The following is a 27682-nucleotide window of genomic DNA, read 5'->3' as shown; positions in this document are numbered from 1 at the left end:
GCATCCCGGCAGCAGGCAGCTGCTTTGGGGCGCAGAGCAGCGATGCCCTGGGGAGCACAGGCCCTTTGCTGCATGTCCTGCTGCATGTCCCCCCGCAGCACAGCAGCCCCCGGTCGCTCCCCTGGCGCCTGACCTCCTGCCAGCGATCAGACCCGGATTGCATCTCCACTCGGATTGCATCTCCGCACGCACCCACGTACGGTGCCAGCAGGAATAAAAGAGGATGTTTAACCACCTGCACTAGGCTGCCTCTGATGTTCTCGAAGTGAAACTTGATGCTGCTCAGCAAAGACACACCTCTTCCAGGGTGTTGTGCAAAATTCTGCATTTTAACGTAGGACAGGAAATATGAAAAGAGCCGGGCAGGACCCAAACAGCACTGCCGGTTAGGCCGAGGTTCGCCAGCAGGGAGCAAATCAAAGCGTTTGCTTCGCTTATCCATCCACTCGTGATTTTCCAGAGCTTTGGAAGTTGCAGTTCCTTCGCTAACAGGTTTTAAAGGATTGGCACTGCTGCTTCCCTCTGGAGCAGCTCTGCAGAGGGTTTTTTTCCCTCCGTTCTCTCTCATGCTTTATTTCCTGACTCCACAGTGGGATGGGTCGGTTGCAAAAGATTCTCATTCCCTTTTTGGGATTGGTTTTGGCCTTCTGGTTTTATTCTGCGAGGGAGAATTTCAAACCGGGTAAGTATTAAAAGTGAATCTGTCTTTAAGGAAAAATATTAAAAGCCACTTTTGAGTGTTTTGCATAGAAACTGTACAGAGCTTGGACCAAACCATGTCTGAGCCTTTGTGTGGTGGCTGATACTGGAAAGTTGTTTTAACAAAGATTTGAAATCAAACTGAGCAAGTAATATTGCAGAAATACTTCCTGAGGGAGCAGGTGAGGCAGGGGGGCTGAGACGGAGAGGGCTCTGAACGCTCCGTTTTCCAGTGTGTAGCAAAAGGATTTATAAACGTGACTTTTAAATGTTGGATTTTAAATTTTGAAGCATGCACTTAGTGGATGATTTTTATTACAAAATAGTCGGGGCGTTTCTAAGTTGTCTCCTGACTTGTGGAAAAAGCTGCCGAAAGAGTCGAGCGCTGTCCCCGTGTCACTGCATTCGTGAGGAGCTGCAGCTGCTCCTCAGCACAGCTTTTTCCAGCAGATGGAAGAGACACCCTGGTGCCGGACGCTTTGCGCTTGCAGGCTTGCTTAGCTTCCAATTAACTACTTACTCTGAAGGGCATTAGGGGATTTTTTTTTTTTTTTTTTTTTTTTTTAAATAGCGTTTGGATAAATTAAATCCCTGTGCCTTGGTCCCCAGAGATGCTGAAAGGGAAGCGGGTGATTGTCACAGGAGCAAGCACTGGAATTGGAGAGCAGATGGCATATCACCTGGCACGGATGGGATCCCACATTTTGATCACAGCACGGACAGAGGCCAAGCTACAGAAAGTAAATGGCAAGCTGAGCACTCACACATGCACATTCATGGCAGTGCACACACAAACATATGAAGGCCAATCTCACATCACAGGTACATGCATGAATATATGCCCATGTAATTGCCATGGCACAAATACCAGACAGGCACAGTTACATCCACGGGTATGCATACTTGTGCTGTCTGGGGCTCCTGCATGCACAGAAATCCCTCTCCTGCAGATACATGCACTCAGCGTAGCACGTATTATGATACTTGAACTTGCTTAGCTATGTACACATATCCCCATACACACAGGCTCCCTCAGCACACACACACCCTCATTCCACTGCAGTGATATACAGGCTCCTGCTCACCCTAGATGCGTGCAATTCCGGCACAGACTGCACCGATAAAGAGCCAGACTGCCTTGGGTAACGTGTGCATCAAAGGCGTAATTTTTCAGGCTCCCTTTGAAGCTTAAAAGGCTCCAAACATACTCCCGAAACTCCAAACCGCTGTTTTAAGGCAGGGACACATCCCAGGGAGCACAGACACCCTCTTTTGCTACCGCACCAGGCTTCCCAGGGCAGGGACGGGGGTTTCTGACACGTCGTGTTGGTGTGGCAGGTGGTGGAGCGGTGCCTGGAGCTGGGGGCAGCCTCCGCGCAGTACGTCAGCGGCACCATGGAGGACATGGCCTTCGCCGAGCACGTGGTGAAGGAGGCAGAGACCTCGCTGGGTACGTTTACAGCCTGCTCTCCGCAAATGACAGCAGAACGTTGCATCTCGCCTTGGCCATCCTGCTTTTCGCCACGTGCCCGCTTGTCCTGGTTTCGGCTGGGATAGAGTTAATTTTCTTCTTAGTAGCTGGTACAGTGCTGTGTTTTGGATTTAGTGTGAGAATAACGTTGACAGCAACAACTAAAACATCAGCGAGTTAAGTAGCGCTTATCCTAAGTTAAGGATTTTTCAGTTTCCCATGCTCTGCCAGCAAGCAGGGGCACAAGAAGCTGGGAGGGAGCATGGCCAGGGCAGCTGACCCCAACTAGCCAAAGGGGTATTCCATACCATGGAACATCATGCCCAGTATATAAACTGGGGGGAGTTGGCCGGGAGGGGCGGATCGCTGCTCGGGCATCAGTCAGCGGCTGGTGAGCAATTGCATTGTGCATCACTTGTCTCTTCTTGGGTTTTATTTCTCTCTCTTTTTTTTGTTATATTCTTTTCATTACATTTATTATATTTTTATTATTATTAGTTAGTATTATATTTTATTTTACTTTAGTTATTAAAGCATTCTTATCTCAACCCCCAAGTTTCACTTTTTTTCCCCCGATCCTCCTCCCCATCCCACTGGGAGGGGGAAGGGGGAGCGGCTGCATGGTGCTGGGTTGCTAGCTGGGGTTAAACCATGCCACCACTAAGAAAAAGCAGGAGAGATGGAGATGGGATGAGACGGGAGAGATTTTTCCCTAATTCTGCCCTTTGCAGCCCCACTCCTCCACCCAGCTTCATCGCTCCTGCTCAAACTGAACTGCGCTCTCGATTTCAGCTCTGTGCCCTCATGACATCGTGTTTCAGTGTCATAATCCTGGATTTCATCACCCCCAGCTACTGTGGTCTGAAACCGTCCGTCAGGCCCGCAGCAGCCTTGCTATTGCGGTCATGGGTCACGGCTGCGGAAATGCAATATTTCAGCTCTGTGGGGAGCACTCCCGCTCCTGCCCCAGGCCCATAGACAACTCAAGGGTGATCTCCCTTGTGCCACGGTATTTGTGTTTTGAACTGGGTGGGTGGGGGGGGGGGAATCACAACAAAATTTTTACTAGCAGCCACCGTCCGGACTGTATCCCTACTCCAGAGATGACAGGCCACAGCTCTGATCCAAAAACCTGATTTCTTTTGATTACATTTATTCTGCTCCCAGGAAAGGCTCTGTTTTGCTGGTTGTAGCCCTCTCCCACCCAGCACTAATGCCTGCTCCTCTGCTTGCAGGAGGCCTAGACATGCTGATTCTTAATCATATCGGCACATCGTACTTTGGTTATTTCAACGGGGACGTTGGGCACGTACGAAAGCTCCTGGAGATCAACTTCCTCAGCTATGTGGCGATGACCACGTCTGCCCTGCCCATGCTGAAGGAGAGCGAGGGCAGCATCGTAGTGGTTTCATCCATGGCAGGTGAGTGGGGAGCGAGGTAGGTGACACGGGATTCAGTCAAAAGACACCGTGGGCTGATTTTCAGAAGTAAGGAGCATGCAGAGACACCAGGCATCCTAAAGGAGCCGTAACTGCTTAACGCACTCAAAAAAACCCACCCCGAATCCAGATATTTTTTGTATTTTCTCGATGAGGTTTGTTCTCTGATGCAATCCAATCGCCCCAGCTTGCTTTTCGAGCAGCCCTGTAATTAAAGCCCACACCCTGGTGTCAGGCTCATTAGAGCAGCAGAGCTTATATACCCCCAGTTTTAGGGAGAAAAGTGGAAATGCAGCAGTTTCTCACTGCATTGGTTCTCTGACTGTTCATCTTGGTTTGGTAGGTCAAGTTCCTGCTAATATTTGTAGAGTGAGTTATCGACTGACTCTATTCACAAAAACATGACTCTCTTGGATAAATTTCTGTTAAGTCAGGAAACTAAATTACTAACAGATGTCCCCACTCACAGCCAGTATGTTGGTTAGTCTTCTGGTGATCAGCTTAGCTCAGTATCCAGAGACAAGAGTTTAAACTTTGCTCCATCTCTCCCCTCTGAGAGTTTCATAGTTACTGCGGGTTGCTCATACCCTGAGCAAAGACATGAGACATGGCGTTGGCCTTAAGACCTTAAAGGAGCTGGAAGCTGACAGGAATATTTGTAATGCTGCTGTTCAGGTGCCAGAATGACATTTCGCTAACAGTAAACTCCCTTTGGATAAAATACTTTATCTGATGAAGGGCAAACCAGAGGTTTAGGCAGAGCAGCTTTCTGTGCTGTAACAGAACTTCACTCTATGTCCAGGTAAAGTCGGGTTTCCCTTTACGGTCCCCTACTCTGCAACTAAGTTTGCCTTGGACGGATTTTTCAGCTCCCTGAGGCAGGAATTCAGCATTCAGAGCATTAACGTTTCCATCACGCTCTGCATCCTTGGCTTCATCGATACTGGTAAGATCAGTGCTGTTTGATCCGGCTGATCAGGAGCCGAGCATCACCTTCTCAGCTTCTTATCCTGCCCTTCAACTCCCTCTGCCACCAGCTCTCCCCTTTCACCTCTGCTGCTGCTTTTCCTCCAGCCCTGCTGTAGTGCGAGTGCATGCAGAACACACTCTGGTCTCGGGGGGATCCTACCTCTCTTCCACCAAAAAACAGTCCCAAAAGTAATTTCTTTCCCCATGCTACATAAAACGAGCCACCGCATACGGGCCGGCACAGCCTAGCATTCAGTTAGTACAAATGGATGTGCCAGCCACCTATCTCCCATTAATCCCATCTATTGATGCAACAACGAGGTATGGGAATGCAAGTGCACGATTGGGGCAGCTGGAAGAGTTCTGCATGCGTTGGGGCAGCGGCGAGGAACGTAGTCTCGTGAATGTACCTCTGCTTTGACGTGCGCACCGATACGTCCCATTTTAAGAGAACGTTTCGCAAGCCCCGCTCTCCCCGCTTCACGTTAACGTAGACGGCCTGCCTCGGCCCCTCGGGTTCGCCCCTCGGGTTCGCCCCTGGGGGGGCCAGCCGGGCGAGGAGCATCCCGGCCTGATCCCCTTCTGCTGCCGCGCAGAGAGCGCGGTGCGCGCCGCCGCCGACCTGCTGCTGGTGTCCCCGGCGCCGCGGGAGGAGTGCGCGCTGGAGATCCTCAAGGGAGCGGCGCTCCGCCGGCGGGAGCTCTACTACCGGTACGGCTCCACCAGGATCCCGCTCCTGCTGCGGGACTGGGCCGCCGACCTCCTCGACTACCTGGTCAGGAGCCGCTACCGGCTGGACAGCTTGAAGAGGAACTAGCGCCCCGCTCCCCCCCCCCCCCCCAGCACCGCCCTCCCCGTTTAATTGAGTTGTAATTCACGGGGGACGCGGCGGCCGCCGGCTCGGGAGGGTTCGCCGGTCCAACACCCTCCTCTGCCGGCGGAGACGGTCCTTGCAGCCGGGGCCCCGGCGCTGCGGGCTGCTGCTCGCACGGCAGGACGGGCCTCCCACCAGAAATCTCTGCTTGCGCTTTGAAAAGTGGATTCTGTCGGTTTTAAGTGGGCGGCATCGCCTCCGCCGGGGCTGGGCGGGACGGCGGCGGAGTGCGGTGCGAGGTGTGGAAGAGGGGAATTCCCTGCAGCTGCAGCATCCCACCTGGTTAGACCCATTCCCTTCCCCGGACTAGGGAAAAGTAGGAACAAACTAATTATTAAATAAAATTTACTAGCCGAACAGTTTCGTGTGTTCTGTGGGGTTTTTATTCCTTCTTTCTCCGCTACTAAATGCTGCTGTAAACAGGCACAACTCCACTGACTTGCCTCTCACAGGAAAGTTGAATCCTTGCCATAATCCTTCATTATTTCATTTTAGGAATAACTGTCTTTTAGCCTATTTTTTTGTTAGTTTAATGGCCAAATTAAATGCAAGTTTTTAGCCCAAACAAAGCTTTCCAAACTTGGTAGACAGTTCCTTACACAAACACTGTAACTGGAAAATGCCTTCTAGATGCACGGAGCTGCTGCATCGCCACGCTAAGCCGAGAGCTTGGGCACCAGGAGCGACGCATGCTGAATGCAAAACCAAAGCCCAAGCGTGCAGCGAGCTCTGCACCGTTTCCCTGACCCTGGCAGCGGTGCCCAAGTTGATGCATTTACATCTGCCATGCTTCTGGCCATTTGAGCACCGTTACCTGTCCTGAGACGAAGCAATGCGAAACCTCCCCAACCTCTTCGCACTGAAGCACTCCCCAGGATCGGTTTGCTCCTCACTTTCTAAAGGAAATCAGGAACTGGCATGTCTGTTCTCCTTATCCCGAGATCGCCTACACAAACCAGTGCACACGGAGTGGGTTTTGCCCTTTAAACTTTCAGAAAATTATTTGCAAATCCATTAACCATATGCCCAGGCAGATGCTGAGCAGTGCGACACACAACGCTTGTGAAAGCTGAAAATCTTTATTATTCACCTGCTTGGCTCTTTTACTGCCTTTTGCAATCAGTGGATTCCTCAAGACGAAAGTGCAATTTTTTAGGTATACGAGCCACCCAACAAACTGTCAGTATTACACCAATGGTGATATCACGTAGGATAAGCCAGAAGCACTGATAAGAGTCTAAAACCACAAACTTTACCAGCCTTGCTCTCTCTAGATATTCCTATGGACCTGTACCATGGTGATCATGGCTGATTAATAAATCCTTGCGGCAGCCAGCAAGGACGGGAAGCGTTGCCTCGGTTTTAGACGTGGAGTGGAGAGAGAGAAGGATGCCCGTCCCATGGAGGTCTGCACTGAGGGGACACGGGTGTCCCAGCCCCAAAGGCAGCCACCAAACAGCATGCCCACCGCTCTATGAAGCTAGAAGCTTTTCAGTGCCTTCCCTTCAACGCTCTCAAAAACCACGCCTAAAACTCCTGGCAGGACAAGGGTGCAAAGGGACAGCCTAAAGTCCAAAGCGACACTCTCCGGTAGGTTAATGTTTGCTAAATCACAGGAAGCACAGAGAAAAGGTCCAACAGATACCGGCAAGCCTGTGCAAGATAAGAACCAGTTCAAAACTGCTGGCACTCCCAGCCCGATTTGCAACCTACTGACGTGTCCAACTCCCCGCGGTCAGAGCCGCAGAGTTTGTCTCGCTCCTGCCTGTACTTTTGCAGAGGGATGGGTCTGCTCCTGAAGATTTTCATCCCCTTGCTGGGACTGGTGCTGGCCTTTTATTTTTATTCAGCACCCGAGAATTTCAATGAAGGTAAGTAATTGGAAAAAACACACTTTAAAACCACCATCAGTGAGGGTGCTGCCAGAGCGGCAGCGTGGGCCCACGCAGAAGAGCACGGGCCATTTGAAGGGCCTTTCAAAGGGCAGCCGGAAAAGCCAAAGCATGGGAGGGCTGAGGGCTTGGCGGGGAGCACGAGGCAGCCCCCGGTGCAAGGGGTCAGAGCACCCTGCGCCCCACAGGAAAGCTCACGGGATTACGCTGGGTCTGCTGGGATGCACGGTAAGTGTCTGAGCTCAGTAAATTATTTATCTAGGAAACATGCAGTTTTGCACTTTAAACATTTAATCCTTTTATTAGTCAACTCCCACCATTTCCAAAAGCCGCTCCCAGACCAGGCTGGATGCAGAGCTCAAGCCTCGCACGTGCTCCCCACCAAACCGGGATTAACGACCAGACTCCAGCCGGGGTCTGCGTGAGCAGTGCATGCTGCAGCGGGGCGGTGCTGCTGCCTGCAGCTCCCTGCACCCGAAGGCGAGGGGCGGTGGGGGCAGAGAGGAGCCGCGGTGCCCGCGTGCGGGGGGACGGTGTGGGCTGTGCCGGCTCCGAGCCATGCGCCCTCCTCTCCAGAGATGCTCCGGGGGAAACGGGTGATTGTGACCGGAGCCAGCAGCGGCATCGGGGAGCAGATGGCATATCACCTGGCACGCATGGAAGCCCACCTACTGCTCACAGCGCGGACGGAGGCCAAGCTGCAGAAAGTAAATAGCAAGCAGAGCGTGCCGGGCTGGCAAAGCACGTTTGCAATCCCGAACCCCACAGGCAGGCAGAATGCAGATATTCACCCCGGCCCGGGCACGCAGGGATACCAGATAGCCTACAGATCCACCCCAGCATTCCCCCAGCAAGAGCCTGTGCTAACGCACGCCCCCCACCGCAACAAATTGCGTTTTCAATGCTGACAGCATGGCATTTCTTTCTGCACAGTCTTCAGCTGTGAATTCTGATCACCACCACCAAGGACAACACTAGTCTGCCCAAGTCCTTGTCTGATCAACTCTTGCACTTTCTCAAAGTCTGAACTGTTTTTGCATCCTGTATACAACAGAATCAAAATTAAGCAATCATATCCCTATTTATAAATACTAAATATTTGGCATAGATGTGCCATTGTTTAACTCCGCAGCCAAAAACATTTCTCCGAGCAACGTGTCTCCTCCTATGAAGGGAGAAGCATTTCCAGTGGGACAGGGAGATGCGCTGCCCATCCGCCCCAGGACAGCGACAGCCTTTGTGGGATGGGGACGGGGGGGTCCACAGAGGGGGGTCCATTGCTAACACTGCTCTCGCTGTCACTGCAGGTTGTGGAGCGGTGCCTTGAGCTGGGTGCCGCGTCCGCCCGCTATGTGAGTGGCTCCATGGAGGACACCACGTTCCCCGAGGTGGTGGTGAAGGAGGCTGAGAACACCTGGGGTAGGTGGTGGGGAGCTGCCCCTCCTCACTCCCCAACACACCCCGTGCTACGTTTTGGGGCCATCCCAGCCACCAAGAAGCTGCTTTGTTTTGAGATGCTGGTTGCTAATAGCAAACATGCTCTGCTTCCAGGAGGCCTTGATATGCTCATCTTAAATCACATTGGTTACAGCTACTTCAACTACTTCAACGGGGACGTTGGGCACGTAAGAAGGCTCCTGGAAACCAACTTCCTCAGCTACGTGGCGATGACCGTGTCTGCCCTACCCATGCTGAAGGAGAGCGAGGGCAGCATCGTTGTCGTTTCATCCATGGCTGGTGAGCACACGAGGGGCCAGGCTCTCCCTGCCCACGTCCCTTCCTCTGCCTGGGATCCCTGGGGACCCCTGCTGCAGTTCTTCTTCAAAAGACAGAATAGGGCCATAAGGCAGAGAGCCAGCCCACTGGGAGTCAGGATCAGCATGTGATTTATATCCTGGGTGCACAATTCAAGTCCTCTGGGAGATTTATATTCTATGCCCTCTCCTGCTAGCCTCTCTGCACCCGCTAATCGCCTTCATGCATCGCAGTCGATGGTACACCACTGCAGGTTATTTTATGTGCATGGCCACATATTACACATGCATTTGCTATACGTGGGTATATATGCAGGAATACAAGAACAGTATCACCCACAACAGAAGGTACTTCATGCCATTGTATGCCATATGTTACATTTTAAACATTCCTGCATTCGTTTCTCTCAAGCATTCATGACAGCTTACTCCGTCACCCTAAATCACAATATTGTAGCTACTTGAAGGGCAAGAGGAAGGGAGAGCCGTGCAGTCTGGTGTCTGCCCAGTAGACGAACCCTGACGCTGTGTCTCTGCTCCAGGTAAAATTGGTGGCCCATTTACTGCTCCCTATTCTGCAACTAAGTTCGCCTTAGACGGATTTTTCAGCTCCTTGCGAAATGAATTTATCATAGACAAGGTCAACGTCTCCATCACACTCTGCATCCTGGGCTACATCAACACAGGTAAGCCCAGCATCACCGGGGCCCCGCAACTCAGCCTGTTTCCAGACAGAGCCCAGCCGAGCCCACCGCCCACCCTCTGGCCCCAGGCTGCTCAGCACGCTGCTTCGCCACCGCTGCCGGACCCTCCGCCTGCAGTGGCTGTGCAGTTGTGGAAACGGGACCTTTGACTCTGCTATCCTTGCAGCAAACCCAGGGGAGGTGGGGATTCCATCCTATGGCCACTCAAGAGGTGGAAACGAATGGGAAGGACATTGCTATAATTGTTATTTATTTTAACTATTCTAAGCTTTGTTAAGTAGGTCTGATCCCCAGAGATTGTTGGTTTGTTAGAGGAAGCTACAGACACCCCGACTGAGCCAGTGGTGCCTGTGGCAGCCCCTCCACCCGACACTGCTCCTTCCCTCCCTGTCCTCCCGTCCCTCCAGAGAACGCCGTGCGAGCAGTCTCACACGCCATCCAGGCCACGCCAGCGCCGAAGGAGGAGTGCGCGCTGGAGATCATCAAGAGCGGGGCACTGCGCTGGCGGGAGCTGTACTACCCATCCCGGGTAGCGGGCAGCCTGCTCCTCCTCCAGTGCATAGCCCCCGACTTCCTCGACTCCCTCATCAGGAGCAACTATAAGGTGGAAAACATCAGAAGAACATAGCCCCCCGGGTGGCGAGCGTGCCGGGACACCTTGGGCCAGGCACGAGGGATTTGGGTGTTAATCCGGCTACTCGGGTGCCCTTTGCCGTGCCACCAGGGCAGCCCCATGCTGATGCACCCTGGCAACCTGAGATGGGATGCACTAGAAGCCTAAAACACACAGCATGAAAACGTCCTTTTTAGTAATGAACTCCCGCAACTGGCTTTTTCCGACCAAGAGGCACTTCAGAGAAGCTCCTGGCAGCAGGATCCGCTGCCAGCGTCCTGCTCACCAGCGGGTTTCCCGCTCAACCTCCAGAAACCGTTCCCCCACCGAAAGCTGCAAAGGCAGTGGTGCTGAGCACTGCGGGAAGCGAGCCAAGCCACAGCCCAGGATGAGGATTTGGGCCAAGCAGCACGAACCACCCAAAGCCACGAGAGGGTCTTTGAACTGGGAAATTTTTTGTCATGTATCCCTTCTAGGCTGGTCTTTGTAAAAATAAATCCTACATTACTTTATGAGATCTCTGCTTTTACTTGTGTTCCTCTTCCACGTGCATAGGCACAGGGCCCGTATCAGCGCCCAGCTGGTTCAACTGACCTCCCTGCATGATTTGCATTAACGCAGCTTTCACTTCTCTAAAGACCTTAATGAATTTCTGTCGTTCGTGACCTCTCCTCAGCTGCCGATACACACTTTTTTTCCTTTCCAATCTGCAAGAAGCCTTAAAATAATAGCATTACTGTACTTCCTTAAGTCTGGCTATCTCTACCCCAAAGCAGCTCGGGGAGACTCAGTCACTGAGTGCCACAAGCACCTCTGTGACCCAGCGCTCAACCTCCGCATGTCGGAGACTGATAAAGGGAGATGGCCCAAAAGATAATTGCTAGCTCTGCTTAGAGAGAAGCTGGAGACTTTGGGGTCCCAAGATAACGCAAATTCCCCCACGAGCCAGGCCCCTGCGCCCCGCAGCCAGGCTGCGAGCAGAGACAGGAACCGGGGCTCAGCTGCGGCTGCAACGTTTCCTGTTTTACAGAGCAAGAAAAAGAGCGAGAGCAGCAAAATGAGGTGGTTGGCACAAAGATGGCAGTTGGCGTGTGTTCGTGCCCGATAACCCCCCGCTCACCCCGCTTCTCTGCAGCGGTCGAGGGGTAGGACGGGACCCCTCGGGCCAGGTAAGTGCATGCAGCACCAGGGCTGGCAACAGATGGAGGGGAGCAGAGGCTGCTGCACTAACGGCAGCAGCGTGCACCTTTTTTCCTCTTTTTTTTCACCCCGCTTTCAGCCTACACGATTGACACCGGGAGGCTGTAACATGAACCAGCGAGAAGCACTTTTTTTTTGTTTTGTTTCCCTTCAAGCGAGAAGTGTAACAGCTTGGAAAGCAAAGATAAAGGACACATTTGTTAATTAGAGAGGGTAATTTGGGGTAACAGAAGGAGGAAATAGAGTATTAGCTTGTCAAGAAGGCCTCAAGAGTTTGCTCAGCTTGGGGTGAGTAATGGACTGTGTATTTCTTTAAGCTTTACCTTGCTTTAAAGTGCATTTTTGGTTAACTGAAGCTATTACAAGAGCTGCGCTGGGGATGCACTGTGACAGGCTGAGCAGCCCAGAGGCAGCGCAGGTGGGAGAGGGGCTGAGCTATTCCTGACGGGAAGAGCTGGATGAGCGGGGACCGAGCAGGGCATCCAAGGTCCAGATTGAACATGCAATTGGGCCATTTCTAAAATTAAGAAAAATTAGTTGAAAAATGCTTTTGAAGTGTCCTGAAGAGTTCGGAGCAGTTTGGCTGTAGATACACGCTTTGTCCCAGGCTATGGAGTTTGTACCCAGCTTCAAGGGAGCACATTGCGGGGTGCTGGCATTTCTTGCATTTCTCTGTGTGAAGCTGTCAGCCAGACCTTGGCCTTGCCTGCTGGGCCAAGGAAAGCGTGTGGGCACCAAGAGGAACGGCCCTGGGTGAGCACAGTGGGATTGTTACGGTATGGACGTGAAAGCTGCTTGGCCTTTTATACCCCCAGACTCCTCCAGCTCTAAGTTTCTTCACAACAAGAAACTCCTGAATAGTGAAATACTGTTGGGATCCTTCAGTAAATTTAAGCTAAAATTAGAGACACTTCAGAAGCTATTCAAAGAAGAGAATAGTCAAATAAAAATGAATAAAAGCACATAAGCAAGTGCTTCAGGGGTCTCGCAGCCCCCATCCCATGTGGGCTCAGCACTGGGAGCAGTGTCCTGGCTGTGGGTTTGCAGGCACCTTCCCTGCCCAGAGGGAGAGCTGACCGCCCCGAAAGCACCGCTCTCCTTCCAGAGGAAGCCCCTACAGTGAAAAGACAGCACTAGTAATGAGCTTTGAGTACACCACAGCTAGCACAAGGACAATAAAAAGAATTATGGAGTGGATTTTAATGCAGACTAAAAAGCACGGAAGTATTATATATGTAAATGGGGTTTACTTGTTCCCATTTTTTTTTCCATTAGACTCAACAACTTCCTAATTGCTTGAGACAGAATGAGATGAATGAAGTTGTGGTGGTTTGACACTGAAGAACACTTAACCTGAATTTTCAGAGACTAAAATTCTTTTTTTTTTTTCCCCCTCCTTCCTACATTAACATGATTTACTAAATATGAGAAAAGCCCCACACCAGACACGGCCACAGCAGCTCCCAGGCTGAGCCCCCCGGGACTGGGCACCCTCCGAGCAACATTCACAGGACGCGCACGGGGATGACAAGCCTCTCCACTGCGGATGGGGCGAGGGGACAGGAGAGGGGGACACAGCTTTCGCTCGAGGGGAGGAAGGAAGAGGAGCAGTTGTGGGTAGTTACTGCTCAGCTTTCTCTTTAACTGATGCAGAGACAAAGGCCCAAATACACTCAATACAACCAAAGTCCATTAAAAAACAATGCACCGGTGGCTTGCAACTGTGCAGAGAAGTCAGCAGGAGGGAGGAGGTTTCATATCTACGCCCTGCGTGCGCATGTAGACGGTGCAATAGTGCTGAAATGGAGGAGCTCCTCCTTCACCCAGGCCACTGCCTTGTCTGGGCCACAAAGTCCCCAGAATTCGTACCTGCGGCAAACTGGTACCATCGAGAGCCTGTGCCGCCAGTGCTCGAGCACAGCTTAACAATGAATTGATCCCAAAGTGTAACGATCAGTCGCTACACTTGTATTTGCAATGAAGGAACCAAGTCACAGCTTGGCTGACACACAGACCCAGGGCTGCAGCCAGGCAGGCTGTGGGAGGACAAGCGAAGGCGAACAAGCAGAGGGCAAAGTGTTACCCAGCGTCTGAACCAAGAGCTGGGGAGGGAGGGAGCAACCAGGAGGTAAGAGAAAGCAGCACTCTGTAGCTGTGGTCTTCAGAGAGTGGGTGTGCTCAGACCTGCAGGGACTTTGCCAGACACTCCGTTAAAAACAAACAAACAAACAACAAGCCAACCCCTACAACACTGCAAGGTTTTCACTGCTCCAGATCTCTCTGTGCACACAGAAAAGGCAGCCACCACTAAGAAATATAATGCAACTTCTTGAAGAGTATGTCACACCACAGCACCACTACGTTTAGACCTATCAAAAAAACCAAACTGGCAAAAGAAATGCACACTTAAAAGAAGTTTACTGCAGAAATAGCAGCTATCGCTCTTCCTGTGTGTTCATTGTGTTCTTTAGGTTGGCTAAAGAGCTATAACAGCATGCACAAAAGAATCAGTTTGAATAACAGAGGGATTTTATTCTATCAGGTGAGGAATTCTCCCAGAGGAAGCAGTGGAAGCATCATGACTTGGTAGTGAGGGCAACTTCATGAGGTTGCGTTAATTGTTTGAAATTCTGTTCCTGACATCCCCTGGGTCAGCACCCACACGACAGAGGAGCAAGAGCAGCACATGTGTTTGTTTTACACATACGAGTTCACAGACAACAGATTTCTCCAGGAACACTGCTTGCATCCATTGCATGAGGACTCCTTTAATCTTAGAAGTAGTCATTTTCACTCAAATCGTGTCTTTTCCCTTGGTTTCATTAGGACAGAGGACCCCAGAGCAGACGGGGCAGTCACAGACTGCCAGAGCTGCGCCCAAGATGATCAGCCAGCCCGAGAAGGCACGGCTGCGGCACAGGCGCTCGAGCGAGAGCTACGATGAGAAGTGCGAGCGGTGGCACGAGGCGCGGGAGAGCCTGCGGCGGCGAAACAACACGATGACCTGCCGCCACCTCGGGAGGGGAGCGGAGGAGCCGTCGCAGAGCCCCCGGCAAAGGGAGATCCTGAGGAGGAGAAACCTGGCAAGCGATGCTGGAAGGAGATCGCCAAGACAGGAGCCCGAAGCACGCGTCCCCCCGGACCCCTCCTCGCAGGTGGAGCCGAGACCGCCCGTCCTGCTCCAGGTAATGCCTGCCCCCGGAGCGCAGCTCAGTGCTCTGCCTGCTCCAGCTAGCACCCACTAAAGCATCCACAGCCTGTCCACCGATCGCAACAGCATCGGGATCCAAATCAAAGTACAGCCAAAAAGTGAGGATGCACAGACAAAAACGTGCATTTCCTTACAAACTGCAGAGTCGGGCACGGGTAAACGCTGTCGTCTCCCTTCCAGCATGCTCCTCTCCTGTTTTCCAAACCCTGAACCAGACGGAGATTATCTGCCATTCCTCCAAGTACAACCCCACATCCTAGCTGCCAGTTTTGCGCTTACGCAAATTATTTTTACCCTTGAAAACTGAGCTCTAAACACCTGGCTTCCCTCCATCACCTGCGCTGTTAGCAGGAAGGGTGCAGGGATTAGGAGACTCCCTGGTACTCATTACCTACCCTGTGCTGCACAGCTAACAGTAACCCAGAGGGCTCACTGCCTTGAATACCATCTGTAGAAAGATGCAATGCAAAACACCGCAATCTGAGAGCCAAACAGATTTCCTTCTAAACTTCTGTCCCGTGCAAAATGAACAATTACCCTGGTACGTTGTGAGTTCATCCTAGGGGCTTTACAAGCCTACGTGAGCAGAGACAGTGGAACGCGAGATGACTGACACAGGCACGCCCTCAAGCTCCCTTTGCAGCTCAGGAGTGTGCAGAGCAATCACCTACCTCCTGCTGCCATTTGGCTCACCAGGTTTAATCACCTGCTAGACAGCAGGAATCTGGAACAAGCATTTACATGCACACGGCCCATGCACGGTGCCTTCCCCTGTTTGCTTTTGCAGAGGTAACAAGGGGCGGGAGGCTGGGGGGGGGGGCAGAGGGGAGATGGGGCGAGCACTCTGCTCCCCCAGCCCTGGGGAAAACGGGTGCAGAACAGGTACCTCTGCTCCAAGGCAGCCAAATGGCAGCAGAGACCCAAGCCAGGACCCAGCTCCCTGCCACCAAAAGTTCTTGTCTTTTCCAAAAATATCTCAAGACACTTTGGGGAGGTTCCTTGTCCTGTTGTGGTGTGTCGTGTCCTGTCCCATCCGCCCCCCGCCGAAGCCAGCAGGTTTTCTCCCACTTCCTCACAGAGCTCTGCAGCTGCTGCAGCCAAAGCAGCAGATCCTTGAGGATCTGCCATGGTTTCTTGGCATCTCTTTGATGCTCTTCACCCAGTCACCACAGGTACAAAGCCTGACCCGGCCACAGCCCCTTCCCCTCCATTCCTCACAGCCCATTTTGGAGAGATGCTGACTCTCGTTCCAGCACCCGTGGAGCTGCCCCACATTCCCCCCTGCACACTCCCGGCTCAGCCTCAGCGTCCCCCTCGGCATTTCGGCAGAAACCATCCCCAGGCGAGGTGCCTCTGTGAACAGCCAAGGTAGGTGAGATGCTCGGGTTTCCCAGCACAACAGCAGCCACGGCATTTCCCTCCCACCTCTAAGACTCCATCGAGCGGTTTGGGATGCAAGCCAGTAGCTCCCCTCTAACCCGAGCTCCCCTGCCAGCAGCCCCACACCTCTGCTAAGTTTTACCATCCCAGTCTGAGCTTCCCCTGCAGACTGCAGGCGTTAAGAATATTTTTCCTGTGGAGGGATAAACCAGCCCGGCTCACGGCTTAACAGCCAGTGCTGCTGAGCAGATGCTCTGCCCTACGGCTTCCATGTAAGTGCCCCAGATTATCCAGGGGTCTGGGGGCTAACTTCAGTCTGCAGGATTACTTAACTTCTACTTCTCTTGTCCCTATTGAGTTGTGTTACTGGAGGCTGTTTAAACAACTGCTCTCCATCCTAGAAGTGATGCCACCTCTGAGAGCAGAGATGGACACCCAAATAGAAGAACCTCACAGCCCCTCGGACAGGAGGATCATTCACATCCTTTCGCTTTGCTTTCACAGGAACCCAGACCCTTACAAATCCAAGCACAGGAGTGAAAGACTCGAGCCAGCAGACAGAGTAAGCCGGTCCTCCCCTCCCTCCCTGGGCTATGAATTCAGATACCTGCGGGGCAGCAGCCTCCAATGCCCAAGCCCAAACGTGTTTCACCTCGGCACGAGCTTTCACTGTACAAATACCCGTGCTCAGCTTGGGCTGGGGGGCAGCGGCTGGTGTCCAGAGCCACGGACTGCTGCAGACCCCCGCATCGCACTCACCTCAGTAACACACTTTCTTTTTTATTTTAGTTGTGGAATAGCAGTTTTAAATAAGGTAAGCAAAACACAGATAATAACTAGCCTTGAACTCCTGCAAATGAAATCAGTTTCTAAGATTTCTGACTGGGACACTGACTGGTCCTAAATTTCTATAGTTTCAAAAATGGTGACACTGCTGCTATAGGAGAGAGAGGCACTTCTGTCCCACAGATACCTACTGTTCTCGTTCAGTGACTGCCCTGATTTGATACACTACATGGCAAAGATGCCATAACTCCAATGCTGTAAGTTGCTGCAGAAAATATTTTCACTTCCCTGGAAAAACCAAACAAACGAACCCCAGCAGGCTCTCCTCCTCCACCCAGACACAGGCTGTTAATTTCAGTTTTATTTCAAAATATTTCGATTTTGTAGCCAGTTCATAAAATGTTTATGAACTGAAACAATCGTATCGTTTTTAAACATTTGCCCTTTCCCTTTCAGGAAATGGTGCAGCTGTCCAACTACCTGAAGGTAGGTACCAAATATTGTTAAGTACCCACCGGGACAGCAGGTCTTCAGCAAGTACAACAATACTTTTTAAATTATTATTAAATGAAGGGGTGTTATATGCCCAATTTTAACGTGGCCAAGAAAGCCTACAGATAAGCCACTGAACTCAAAGACCTGCCTGAAACCCCCTGAGCAGCAGAAGCCCTGACCCTGAGCTGGAGGGGGGGAGCCGGGGGGTCCCCGCCAGCTCCGGGGGTCCCCGCTGACCAGCTCTCCCCTTCCCCGCAGGAGGCCCTGCACCGCGAGCTGCTGCTCAAGCAGAAGATGGTGATTTTGCAGGAGCTTTTCTCCACGCTGCTGCAAGCGTCCGAAAAATCCTGGCAGGTACCAGAGAGCTGCAGGAGGCGATCCCTGCTGGGGCTGGGGGGAGGTTTTGCCTTGGCGGGACTGGGCTTGTGTGCAGAAGCACGAGCACCCCATGGGTCTCCCTTTCTTTCTCGGAGCCAAGCTCTAGCTCTGCCTGGCTTCGGCGCTGATGTTACAGGTTTAAAATGCAACGCTGTCACCTAGCAGACCAGACATCGTGCAGAACCGTTCACCTGCAAGCAGCTGCTTGCCCTGCCTCTTGCCTTGCTGCCACCTTTCTTTTCGGGGAGGGTTGAACACACACTCAGAAGTTAGGGGGTCACTTTGCTTGAAGTTTTTCCCTTTTGTGCCCCAAAAGATTGTTACAAAATGTACTTTGCTTTCAGATCAACAGGAAGTGTAAAACCCTTTTCTTCTGTAAGGTTGTTTTTTTTTTTATACTTGCCTTTCCCACTTTTTCTTAAATAAAAAGCAAACAGAAGTGTGTAAGTGGGCAAAAAATTGGAATAAACCCAAACAACCATTTTCCACCAAGTTTTCTTTCCTAGTCAAAACAAGTTTCAAATATTTTGAACCAAATTTTTTTTCATTTTTTGCCAAAATAAGAATTTTGGATGCACCAAACTGGTGCACCCAAGTGCTGGCAAACACTGCGTTGGATGGGGGAAAAGCAGACTTTCTTAATCTGGGAACACAACAGCTAAAAACCCGCACCCAGCACACACAGCCTTCCTGCCGAGCTCCCGGCCACCCAGTCTGCCCCTCACTAGGATCTGCGGGGACACGCTCCAAACACACCACTGCCCCAGTTCCTTTCGGGGACGCATTCTGGGCCCCAAACACAGGGCAGAGGACCCAATGCCACGATGCTCTGGCACACCGGCTGAGCCTTAGGCGTGCTGCTGAATCGTGGCCCCGCATCAAACTATTTCCCCACAGCTCAAAACAAAATCCTCTAGGCAGCGCTGAACCAGGACCCAATTTTTTGCTATCAGGCAGTAAAATTAAGGTGATGCATTTTATGCAACGTATGAAGTGGTTTATATAGGATTATTAAATCAAATATTAATTTACAGTTCATTGTGCCATTAAAAAAGTGGTTTGAAAGTTCTGTTGGGGCACAAAAAAAGCAAGTGATTGGGCGAGACGATATAAAAAACTTGTGTTAGATGTTCTGCGGTTAGAAACTTCCGCCTTCGCTTGCTTCTTCAAATAATATGAGCAGGAAAAAACACCCTGACACGCTCTGCAGGAAGCAGCCATGAAACCTCCGATTAGAAACAGGTGGGTGCACTGCGCTTCTCGCTGCCTGCTGCGGGAGGGAGACGCTGCTGCTGCCTCTTGCATTCAGCCTTTCATCAGCCTAAAAATTAACTCGCTGCTGGAGCCAAGGGGGAAACAAGGCAGATGCTGTCTGCTCGGAGGGGATCCCCCGGGAGCTGCGTGGAGGGAGGCAGGCCGTGGGCAAGGGGCTTCTCCAGGAGGTACTGGCAAAGGGAGGTAGGGACAGGCCCTATACCATAACGCTGTGCCGTGGAAACTGATGGTTGGTTGCCCGTTTCCAGGCCCAGGTGAGATGCCAAATGCCTGCTGCAGCAGATTTTAATCCTTTCTAATATTTCGGGTTTCAAAGAAATGCTGTTGCATACACATGAACGATATGGCAGTAACTCTTGAAACGGCCACAGAGGCGTTTTTGAGGTGCTGCTCGTGTTCGTGGGTGCTTCTGGCTTGATGGAGCAAGTGAATACTCTGCAGGAGGATGGGGGTGTCGTTAAACTGAAGGGATAAAGCATTTGGTTCCTTCCCCCTCCCACGATTTTACTTCTAGGTGAGAGAGACCTTCCTACCACAGGTCTGTACCTTAAATCCCCCATCTGTTGTGAAACTTGCTTAGTTGATCAAAAAATGCTACCAGATGAAGGAAGCTAAGTAAGTCTCAGTTATGATTATTAAGAGTAATTAATTTTAAGCTGTTATCTTCTTAAAGAAGAAAATTGCTACTTTAATATATATTCTTCCCTTCCTGACCTCTGAAGTTGACGCTGACTTTTGGAAGTACCTTGCAGCTCTGCAGAGTTTAAGCTCTGTCATTTCCAGTGCATGACTACTACTATATGGACTTATTTTTCTAGTGCAAGCATCATGTTTGGGCAAACAGGAAGCCTTCCATAAACAGCATTTATTATTATTGCTTTAAACCAGCTATTTAAAATGACTAAGGGAAGGAGTATCAGAGAATTCACCGATCACAGGACAGCCAAAACACTACAGCTGTCAGCCAAAACCAGTTTAAAATACTTACACGGCACTTAAATGACAGCGGCAGAGAAATGCAGAAGAGTTTGAGAGAGGTTTTGGAGCTGTCCATTCAGGTAACCTCAGACTCCCTGAAGAAGAGGGCTACAGAGGATTCAAATCCGCTATTTGCAAGAGTGGGTGTATTTTGAGCATGCTAGCCCTCATCGTTTGCTCTGCCTGGCTTCCCGTAGGTGTCTTTGGGCTCTCTAGCAAGGCTCAGTGCAAGGATCCCCAGGCGGTGTTCAAGCAGTGGCACCAGAGACGCTGCAGGAGAGAGGAAAAGCCACCACCATCTGATGATGGTGGCTGTAGGGGGGCTTTGTGCTGTTGTTTCGTTTAGTTGCAGGTGGGGTTTTTGTTTGGTTGGTTTTGGGGGGTTGTATTGGTCATTTTTTGTTTGTTTTTTATTTTTTTTTTAAAGCAGCCCCTTTCACATAGATAATCTTCAACACAAGGGCTTGACCAAGATTTGCTCACATAACTTTTCTGGTCAGAAGCATAATTTCTTATGCCCTCCCACATATGTGCACATACTCACTCCCTCCTCACTGCCATGCTGTTCTGGTAACAGCCCTAACAGACAGCTTATTCCATTTAGGGAAATCTTTATACTCTATGTTCTTTTGCCAATTTATAAGCTGCATCTCCATGAAAGGAGTTTGCCAGCACATTTCTGCTCTGAAGCGTAGGAAGGGCCCAGTGCTCTGTTGCCTTGTACTTTGCACAGTCATTTACATCTGTGCACAATGGCCCTAACACCACCACCCTCCAACGTGAACCTTTGCAGATAGCAGAATAAACTAAACTACAGAGAAAAACTAGGCATAATATTTCACACATAAAAATGTTTTTCAAAATTCCACCTCCTTCCTAAGAGGATAGAGCTTTTAGTTCTTTGTACCAACAACCGAACTGGGAAGACTTAGTCTTTGGGACTGTAAACTTACTTCTGTGCAAATGTAAACAGTGCTAAGACACCAGAGACTCTGGTTTTGCTTGGGTCTAACAGCTATTCCTGTAACATCAAGGAGCTGTTTTTCAGAGGCTTGACTTCAAACAGCAGTAAGCAGAGAGGATACTGGCGTTCTCAGTATCGGCGGTGGAAAAACAGCCTACGTGAACTCTTTGCTAGAAATTTTATCTGAATTTGCATGCAGTCTGGTTTCACAAAACCTAAGAAGCCTGACTAACACTGAGAGGAGATTATAATAAGGAAAATGAATCATCACTGTTGCCCTCTATCCCCCTGCCCAACTGCTAGATGTTGCAACGCAGACCGAACCTATTTCCTAAGGGAACCAGCAAGACAAGACCTCAGCACCAGCCAGAGCTTTAGGCAAGGAGCATTGCGGGGAGGAACCATCAGCCAGGGAACAGGGCTGTACGCGGGGACAGGCGGCAGCTATGCTTCTGCCAGACCCATCCAGACTCACCTGAAATCCCCTTGCTCTTAACTTCTCATCTCACTGCAAGCACCTGCACTCAGTAACCAGTGGAACTCCCTCAGGAGAGCTGTTCAATGCATAAAAGTTTTACTTCCCCCATATCCCATTTATTCTGAGATCGTGAAAGATTATTTGAACTCTAAGCTTTGAAGAGACTTTGACCAAATTTAGCCACAATATTATAGATGAAGGGAGAAAGCAAATCAAAACACAAGCTAACAAAACATTGGGGTTGTATTGCATAGTTCACGATTCCACACATCGGTTCACTTGTTTTTTCCGCAGGGTCAGCTGAACGAAGATAAACTGAAGTGTAAACTAAGGGCACTTGAAAATCAGCTGCAGGCCTGCACCCAGGTAACGTCTGATTCACTGAGAAACAAACATGAGTGAAGAAAGGCATGAAAACGAAATACAGAACCATGTAATTAAGTCGGGTCTCAGTTTCTAGAGCAATCTGATTAGATATGGATCTGAAAACGATTTTTCCTCTTTGCTGAAGCAACGCTTCACAGCAAATTAGCAGTAGCATTTACACGCTCTGGATTTGCTAATATTCAGGTTTAGCAAGATTAGGAATATGTCAGATAAGACCCTTCAAGCACTTTAATTCTTCCTTTAAAGAGTTACTCAAAGGAGTGTGTGAAGAAGATCCTGATAGAGATGGAGGACCAGAAGCAGACCTACGAGCAGAAGGCAAAAGAGGCTCTTCAGAAGATGCTGGAGGACAAACTCCAGACAGAGCAGCAGCTGCAAAGCTCTCAGGTAAGCAACGTGTTTTACACCTGGCTTTGCTTTAATCTGGTCTGAGTGTGACAAAGAGCCCCCGCATTTCAGGGAAAGGTGATGACTAGCTTACCATTAGCAACAAAGATGCAAAAATACTATTTTTTAGCTACCGAGCAAAGTCCAAAGCAGCTTAGCTGTAACCTGTGCTCATTTTGTGAGCCACATATCAGGTTATTAAAAACAGCACACAGTTGGGGAAATATGCTGCTGTTTGGCAGTTTTCAGCGTAATCCCTTCTCCTCCACCATCCCTTCGTCCCATTCCCTGCTCTGCGCACACGCAGGGAGCGACAAGCCACACACACAGACATCCAGGGCACGAGGTCTCCAGAGATGCTTTTTCTGGAGTTGCTCTTTGATATGAAAATGGATTTTCCCCAAGAGGTAGCTATTTGCTTTGACCCACAGGATAACTGGTATTTTCAGAAAAACAAGTAAATCTTATCCCAAATACTACCAGGCTTCTAAATCCTCCCGGCAGCACTGGAACTCGGGTTCCCCAGCGAACCCTCCGCCCGTGTTCGCTCTGCCCATCAGATGGGATCAGCCCCACGCAGGTTGCGAGAACCCCGGTGCAGGAGGCGGCAGCGCTGCCCCAGCCCCACGCACAGGCCAGCTGACACGAGTGCCGGCAGGTGTTATTCGGGGCAGTCTGGCACGGTCCCACGGGGCCGTGGGTCCCAGCCCACCCGTGGGTCCTTGCTCTCCTCCCCAGAGAAGCCTGGCAGCGATGAGAGAGGACCTTGCCTTCTGGAAAGAGCACTACACCACGCTCAAAGCCGAATTGACCAAGATGACCACGGCGCACACCGAGCTCAAAAACAGCTTCCACGTTTTGCAAGGTGAACTGCAGGTACGTTAGTTCCCCGCAGGAACAGCATCCACGGGAGTTCGCGTTTTCTGATTTGCAAGCAGGGAAGCAGTTGAGATCACTATATAAAAAAAGCCCCTTTGATGAAGCACAGGGGCCACACGTGCAACCCAGTCCTCGGCTCGGGGCTGCCTTTCCTCGCCGGAAAGCCGGCAATGTTGCATGCTGGCGGGCTGCCCGCAGCGTAGTGCCAGGGCTGGGCTGATGCCGGGGCTCTTCTCACCCCCAGCAAGCGGACACGCAGAACGAGCGGCTCCGCCAGGCCCTGTGCAGCCTGCAGAGCGAGCACGCAGCGCTCCACCAGCGAGCCAGCGCCTTGCGGGAGGACAACGACCTGAAGGCTGAGCACATCAGCGCCATCGAAGGTATGGTGCGCAGGGGAATGGAGGGGGGGAGGTCTGTCCTCCAAAAGAACGGAGGATATAAGAAAAATACTCTTAAAATTCTGATCCTTAAAGCCAAGTACACACGCACGCAAAAGGCGCTTTCTCCAAATGTGCTGCGCACCTCAGCTTGCCGAGAAAGCTTCTGGTTTCCAAAAGGCTCCTAAAGTCGTTTCCAACTAGATTAAAGGACTTCAGAGAAGTCAAGTGACTTTTCTAGAGGGAAGGACGGAATGGGAGACCTGAAAAAAAAAAAAAATCAAAGATGAGTCCTCAGCTATGATGAGGACTTTTGCATCCTTGTCAGACCCATCAAACACAGCAATGGAAGTCCACTCGGGTGGCGAGGCAGCGCCCGTTACTGCCTGAGGTGCTGCAGCGTGGTGGTGGATGTTACCAGCATATAAATATGTGCTGATAGTGTCCTAAAGCACCAATTCAGATAGAGGCAAGGAAACACACATACTTCATGTGGCTATTTTAAAACACAATTAAGGAAGAGTAAATGGGTGACAGTTCTATTTTCATAACAGGTCTCACACAAACAGCTTTAAAATAAACCAAAAATTAATAGAATGTAAGGCACACTAGAAAAAGCTGCCAAAACTGAAAGGGCAATGAACAGCTAAAAATCACATCCCTTCAGAGAAGAAAGTTCAGAACAATATCCACTCCACTTTACACACGTGGAGAAAGGGAAAGTTACCATCCTTGCATAAAGATACACAGAGATTTACATCAACCTTGATTTTCTTCTATCGTTATTTTAGATAAATTGCATAAAGAACAAAATCAGAAGGTAACGCTGGAGGCAACCATCAGCCATTTGCACAGTAAGTAACACAGAGACGTGCAAAGTAAGAGACCTGCGTTAGCGCTGTGGAAGATAACAGTGGCATTTTACACTCACAGACTTGATACAGAACCAGAGCAATGAATGGAAGACCCAGGAGGCGACAGTGCAAAGGAAAGGTCAGCAAACTTTGTAACTTCCACCTAGCACTCCTCTCACTGGACACAGGAACATTAGACCTGACTCTAGGAGAAGTCTGCGTTGGTTTAGAATAAAGGATTATTTTAAAGCTGTACAAAGCAAGTTATTATATTTTGCTAGTTTACATTAAAACATAAGTGTATTTATGATGGCAAACACTTTAAAAAAATAAATGGATTTCATTGCAAATTCTACTTCAGTGGCCATGCCATTTTTTTTCCAAACAAAATACATTCCAGTTTATAATTGCAGTTACAGCTGTACTTGAACAGAAAGTAATAAAAGGCATTTTAACTCTCCCTCCCCTCCGTTTCTGGCAACTACTTAGAAATATTCCTCTAAAGATGATTAACTTGTAGCTACAGCAGAGGCAGGCCTGTGATAACTAACTCAGCTCCTGTGTCCTCTGCTGTGCACATAGAATGCAAATATTATCTTTAAACTGTGCTGAGTAAACAAGATCTAAAGCAAACTGAAAGCCTGGACCTGTTTCTCATCAGAAGCTGACTGTTTTCTAGACCAGGTTTTCACCACGCAGACCTCACCTCTCACTCCTGCCAAGGAAAAACAAAACGCTCTGTTAGAGCACCCCGAGGAGGAGGAGGGAGAAGAAAGTCTGAAGGATGAGATGCAGAAAAGGACATCCCAGCTTACAGCAAAGGAGAATGAGGTGAGGAAGTCTCTGAATCACAGCTGGGACCAAGTTCCCTGCTGGGGAGCAAGCTGCTCATATAAGTGCTCCAAGCAGCAGCACAACACAACGCACCAAAGTTCCTGGAAGTAACCTAAGCTTGGTATCTCCTGTAAGGATTATCTCTGCTGAATTTTCATCCTGATACCAGCCTCACCTAAACCCCCGATGCAGCATCTGCGTGCAAGGGCAGGGCACCTGGGGCTGTAGCAGCAGAGCCCTCTCCATACAAACCCATTTCTGCTTTCACAGGCAGGAGAGCCTCAACAGGCTCATAGGGAAAAGCCAAAGCCACGCTTTAAGCACTGAAACCCTGAGCACAAAGGAAGGAGAGAAGGAAAAGAAAAGGCTTGCAAATAACAAGAAGGGTCTGCTAACAAAAGCAATGCCCTTACAACTAAGCTGCAAAAAAATTCAAAGTTTTCCAGCCTCTTTCATGCTATTTCCCATCAAACTGCACCCTCTGCCAACCAACAGCCCCACAGTTCTTACAGCAGTACTCGGATTGCAAGGATTTCTAAAAAAAGGATTTATAACTTACTTTAGCAGAGCTTAGAGCCACACAGGAGAAGAGCTTGTCCTACTAACCCACGCTGGTGAGTGCACCACCACCCCCCCACATCACCCAGCATCACCTGGGGAAGGGTTTTGTAAAGCTCAATCACAGCAAAAGGGAACGGCTGGGGCCCGGCTGCCCCCGCAGCAGCGGCTCTTGCAGCCTCTCGGCACAGGCAGCCTCCTGCCACAGCTGCTGCTGCGAACGCACCGCTCACCGGCAAGGCGGCAGGGTCTCACGCTGCGGGGCCGTTCAGGAAAAAAGGGGGCTCCCTGGGTTTTGGGGTTGCGCAGCACAACCAAGGCACCTGTCCCACGTGTCCCATGTCTCAGAGGGTTTATAGGACTCTGCGATTGCTCTTGCAGTCAGTGAAACGCACAATGAATTTCAGAATGAGAAGCAAACCCTGCCACGAGTTTGTTCTCCACATCTTCCTGACCTGCACACTTCTAGGGTCGTAAAAATAACTATTGCTTCTTTCTCCCATGGGATGTGAAAGATGGCAGCAAAGCCAAGGAGGTCACGGGATGGCAACAGACCGGGCACTGCCTCTATCACCACATTCCCAGGAACACTGAGATCTGCTCTGTCCCCTATAGGTACATATGGACATACAGGTAGCAGAAGTGAAAAACCCCCGTCACAGCAGTGCCCGTGCACGGGCGAAGCGCTGCAGCCGCTGCGGGAGCCCTGCCAGTCTCGGTGCGTACAGAAGTGAGGGGATCCCTCTCGCTAACAGCCCCTCGCTCTGCTTGCAGTGCACGGAGCTGCGCTCGGAGCTGGAGGCCCTGAGCGAGGAGTACCGCTCCTGCCTGACCAGGCTGCGCCAGTGCCGGGACGAGCTCAACCACTTCCAGAGCAAGCAAGCAAAGGTGGGAGGCATTCCTCACCCGACTCCCAGTGCTTTCAGACCGAGGCTGCAGATCGGTCTGGGAAAAATTCCCCCGTTTATTTGTGCAGTGCAGAAAGATGAATGATATGTTTGCTAGGGATGAGATGAGAAGTTTCTTCTCCTCACCGATTTCCTAGTAACACTTGCTTCTCCTTGCAGAGACAGCATGGTCACTGGATCCCTCTCGTGGTGGCAGTGATAGCAATAGCCATAGCCACCTTCCTCGCAAGTTACAGACCATGAAGGACGTTCTTGATGACTGACTTCACTGCATAAACTGACTTCTGCTTCACCAACAGCAATGCACCCTCACCGCAGTGCACCTTCTGCTGTTTTGTACATGCGTGTTTGGTTCATATCCTGAGCTGGTCTCACTCCAGACAAACTCCCGCGGCTCCAATAAACGCTGGGAGATCACTCCTTCCCTTGGCTGCTTTGGTTCTTCTGCGTCTGTTGAAGGTTGTGCTGCCCAGTTCCTGCGGCGCTGAGGGACAAAGCCACTCCAGCCACCGCTGCCGGGGCTCGCGGGGGGCAGAAGGGACAGAGCAGCAGGGACAGGGCAACCCGCGCCCTTAGCATCCAGCCTCCCCGGTTTTCATGCCTGGCAGCTGAGAGGACTACAAAATTCTCTTCCTTTATTTATTGCCTCCCTAAATGGGAGGTATTCAACCCCGGACCATCTCTACTGATACCTGACAAAGAAACCCAGCTCAGGGAAGCTTTTTAGCCCAGTCCCCTCGCGCTCCCCCCATGCCCTGCCTGTCCTGAGCAATTTTCCCACCTCCAGCCCTCCAGGCCCAGTTCGGCCCGCTGCTCTTCTAGCCTGTCTCGTGACCAAGCGTCCCCACAGCCACATCCGCTTCCCCTCCACGGCCGGCGCCACATTAATTCATCAGAGAGAGGGGTTTTAAGCCCCTTTTGGAGCTGCACTGTGCAGG

General features: G+C 50.7%; 3 protein-coding genes across 4 annotated transcripts; all 3 read left to right on the top strand.

Moving 5' to 3' along the window:
• Positions 1–594: 594 nt before the first annotated feature.
• LOC127026098 (11-beta-hydroxysteroid dehydrogenase 1-like) lies at positions 595–5395 on the top strand. Its single transcript, XM_050911168.1, is given in 7 exon segments — positions 595–682; positions 1309–1481; positions 1483–1521; positions 2038–2149; positions 3406–3591; positions 4412–4555; positions 5175–5395. Coding segments are annotated over 7 exon segments (963 nt in total).
• Positions 5396–7235: 1840 nt separating this feature from the next.
• On the top strand, positions 7236–10430 carry HSD11B1 (hydroxysteroid 11-beta dehydrogenase 1). The gene is made up of 6 exons (XM_050911488.1): positions 7236–7323; positions 7921–8051; positions 8652–8763; positions 8896–9081; positions 9641–9784; positions 10210–10430. Exons 1-6 carry the CDS (start codon positions 7236–7238, stop codon positions 10428–10430), a joined length of 882 nt encoding a protein of 293 aa, XP_050767445.1.
• A 1053-nt stretch (positions 10431–11483) lies between these two features.
• TRAF3IP3 (TRAF3 interacting protein 3) lies at positions 11484–27356 on the top strand. 2 transcript variants are annotated; one of them, XM_050911447.1, is made up of 16 exons: positions 11484–11584; positions 14442–14800; positions 16080–16194; positions 16711–16768; positions 16996–17020; positions 17449–17478; positions 17746–17841; positions 21855–21926; positions 22194–22334; positions 23073–23210; positions 23458–23593; positions 24382–24444; positions 24524–24583; positions 25124–25275; positions 26611–26724; positions 26904–27356. In XM_050911447.1, exons 2-16 carry the CDS (start codon positions 14498–14500, stop codon positions 26985–26987), a joined length of 1587 nt encoding a protein of 528 aa, XP_050767404.1. In that variant the 5' UTR covers positions 11484–11584; positions 14442–14497; the 3' UTR covers positions 26988–27356. The 2 variants fall into 2 exon arrangements, with proteins under 2 accessions (XP_050767404.1, XP_050767403.1); XM_050911446.1 differs by having other exon boundaries at positions 26452–26724.
• Positions 27357–27682: the final 326 nt, after the last annotated feature.

The sequence above is a fragment of the Gymnogyps californianus genome, chromosome 27 (genome assembly GCF_018139145.2).
Source record: "Gymnogyps californianus isolate 813 chromosome 27, ASM1813914v2, whole genome shotgun sequence".
NCBI classification, from domain to species: Eukaryota; Metazoa; Chordata; class Aves; order Accipitriformes; family Cathartidae; genus Gymnogyps; species Gymnogyps californianus.
Note: the sequence above shows the minus strand (reverse complement) of the source record. Positions and strands in the feature narration are given on the sequence as shown.

Bases quoted from the DNA above. Each gene is read 5' to 3' on its own strand.
- TRAF3IP3 (XM_050911446.1), top strand. From the start codon at position 14,498: ATGATCAGCCAGCCCGAGAAGGCACGGCTGCGGCACAGGCGCTCGAGC. The intron at 21,927-22,193 runs GTAACGTCTGAT...CTTCCTTTAAAG, and splicing joins AGCTGCAGGCCTGCACCCAG to AGTTACTCAAAGGAGTGTGT. The intron at 24,584-25,123 runs GTCAGCAAACTT...ACTGTTTTCTAG, and splicing joins GGCGACAGTGCAAAGGAAAG to ACCAGGTTTTCACCACGCAG.
- HSD11B1 (XM_050911488.1), top strand. From the start codon at position 7,236: ATGGGTCTGCTCCTGAAGATTTTCATCCCCTTGCTGGGACTGGTGCTG. The intron at 7,324-7,920 runs GTAAGTAATTGG...CCTCCTCTCCAG, and splicing joins ACCCGAGAATTTCAATGAAG to AGATGCTCCGGGGGAAACGG. The intron at 9,082-9,640 runs GTGAGCACACGA...TCTCTGCTCCAG, and splicing joins TGTCGTTTCATCCATGGCTG to GTAAAATTGGTGGCCCATTT.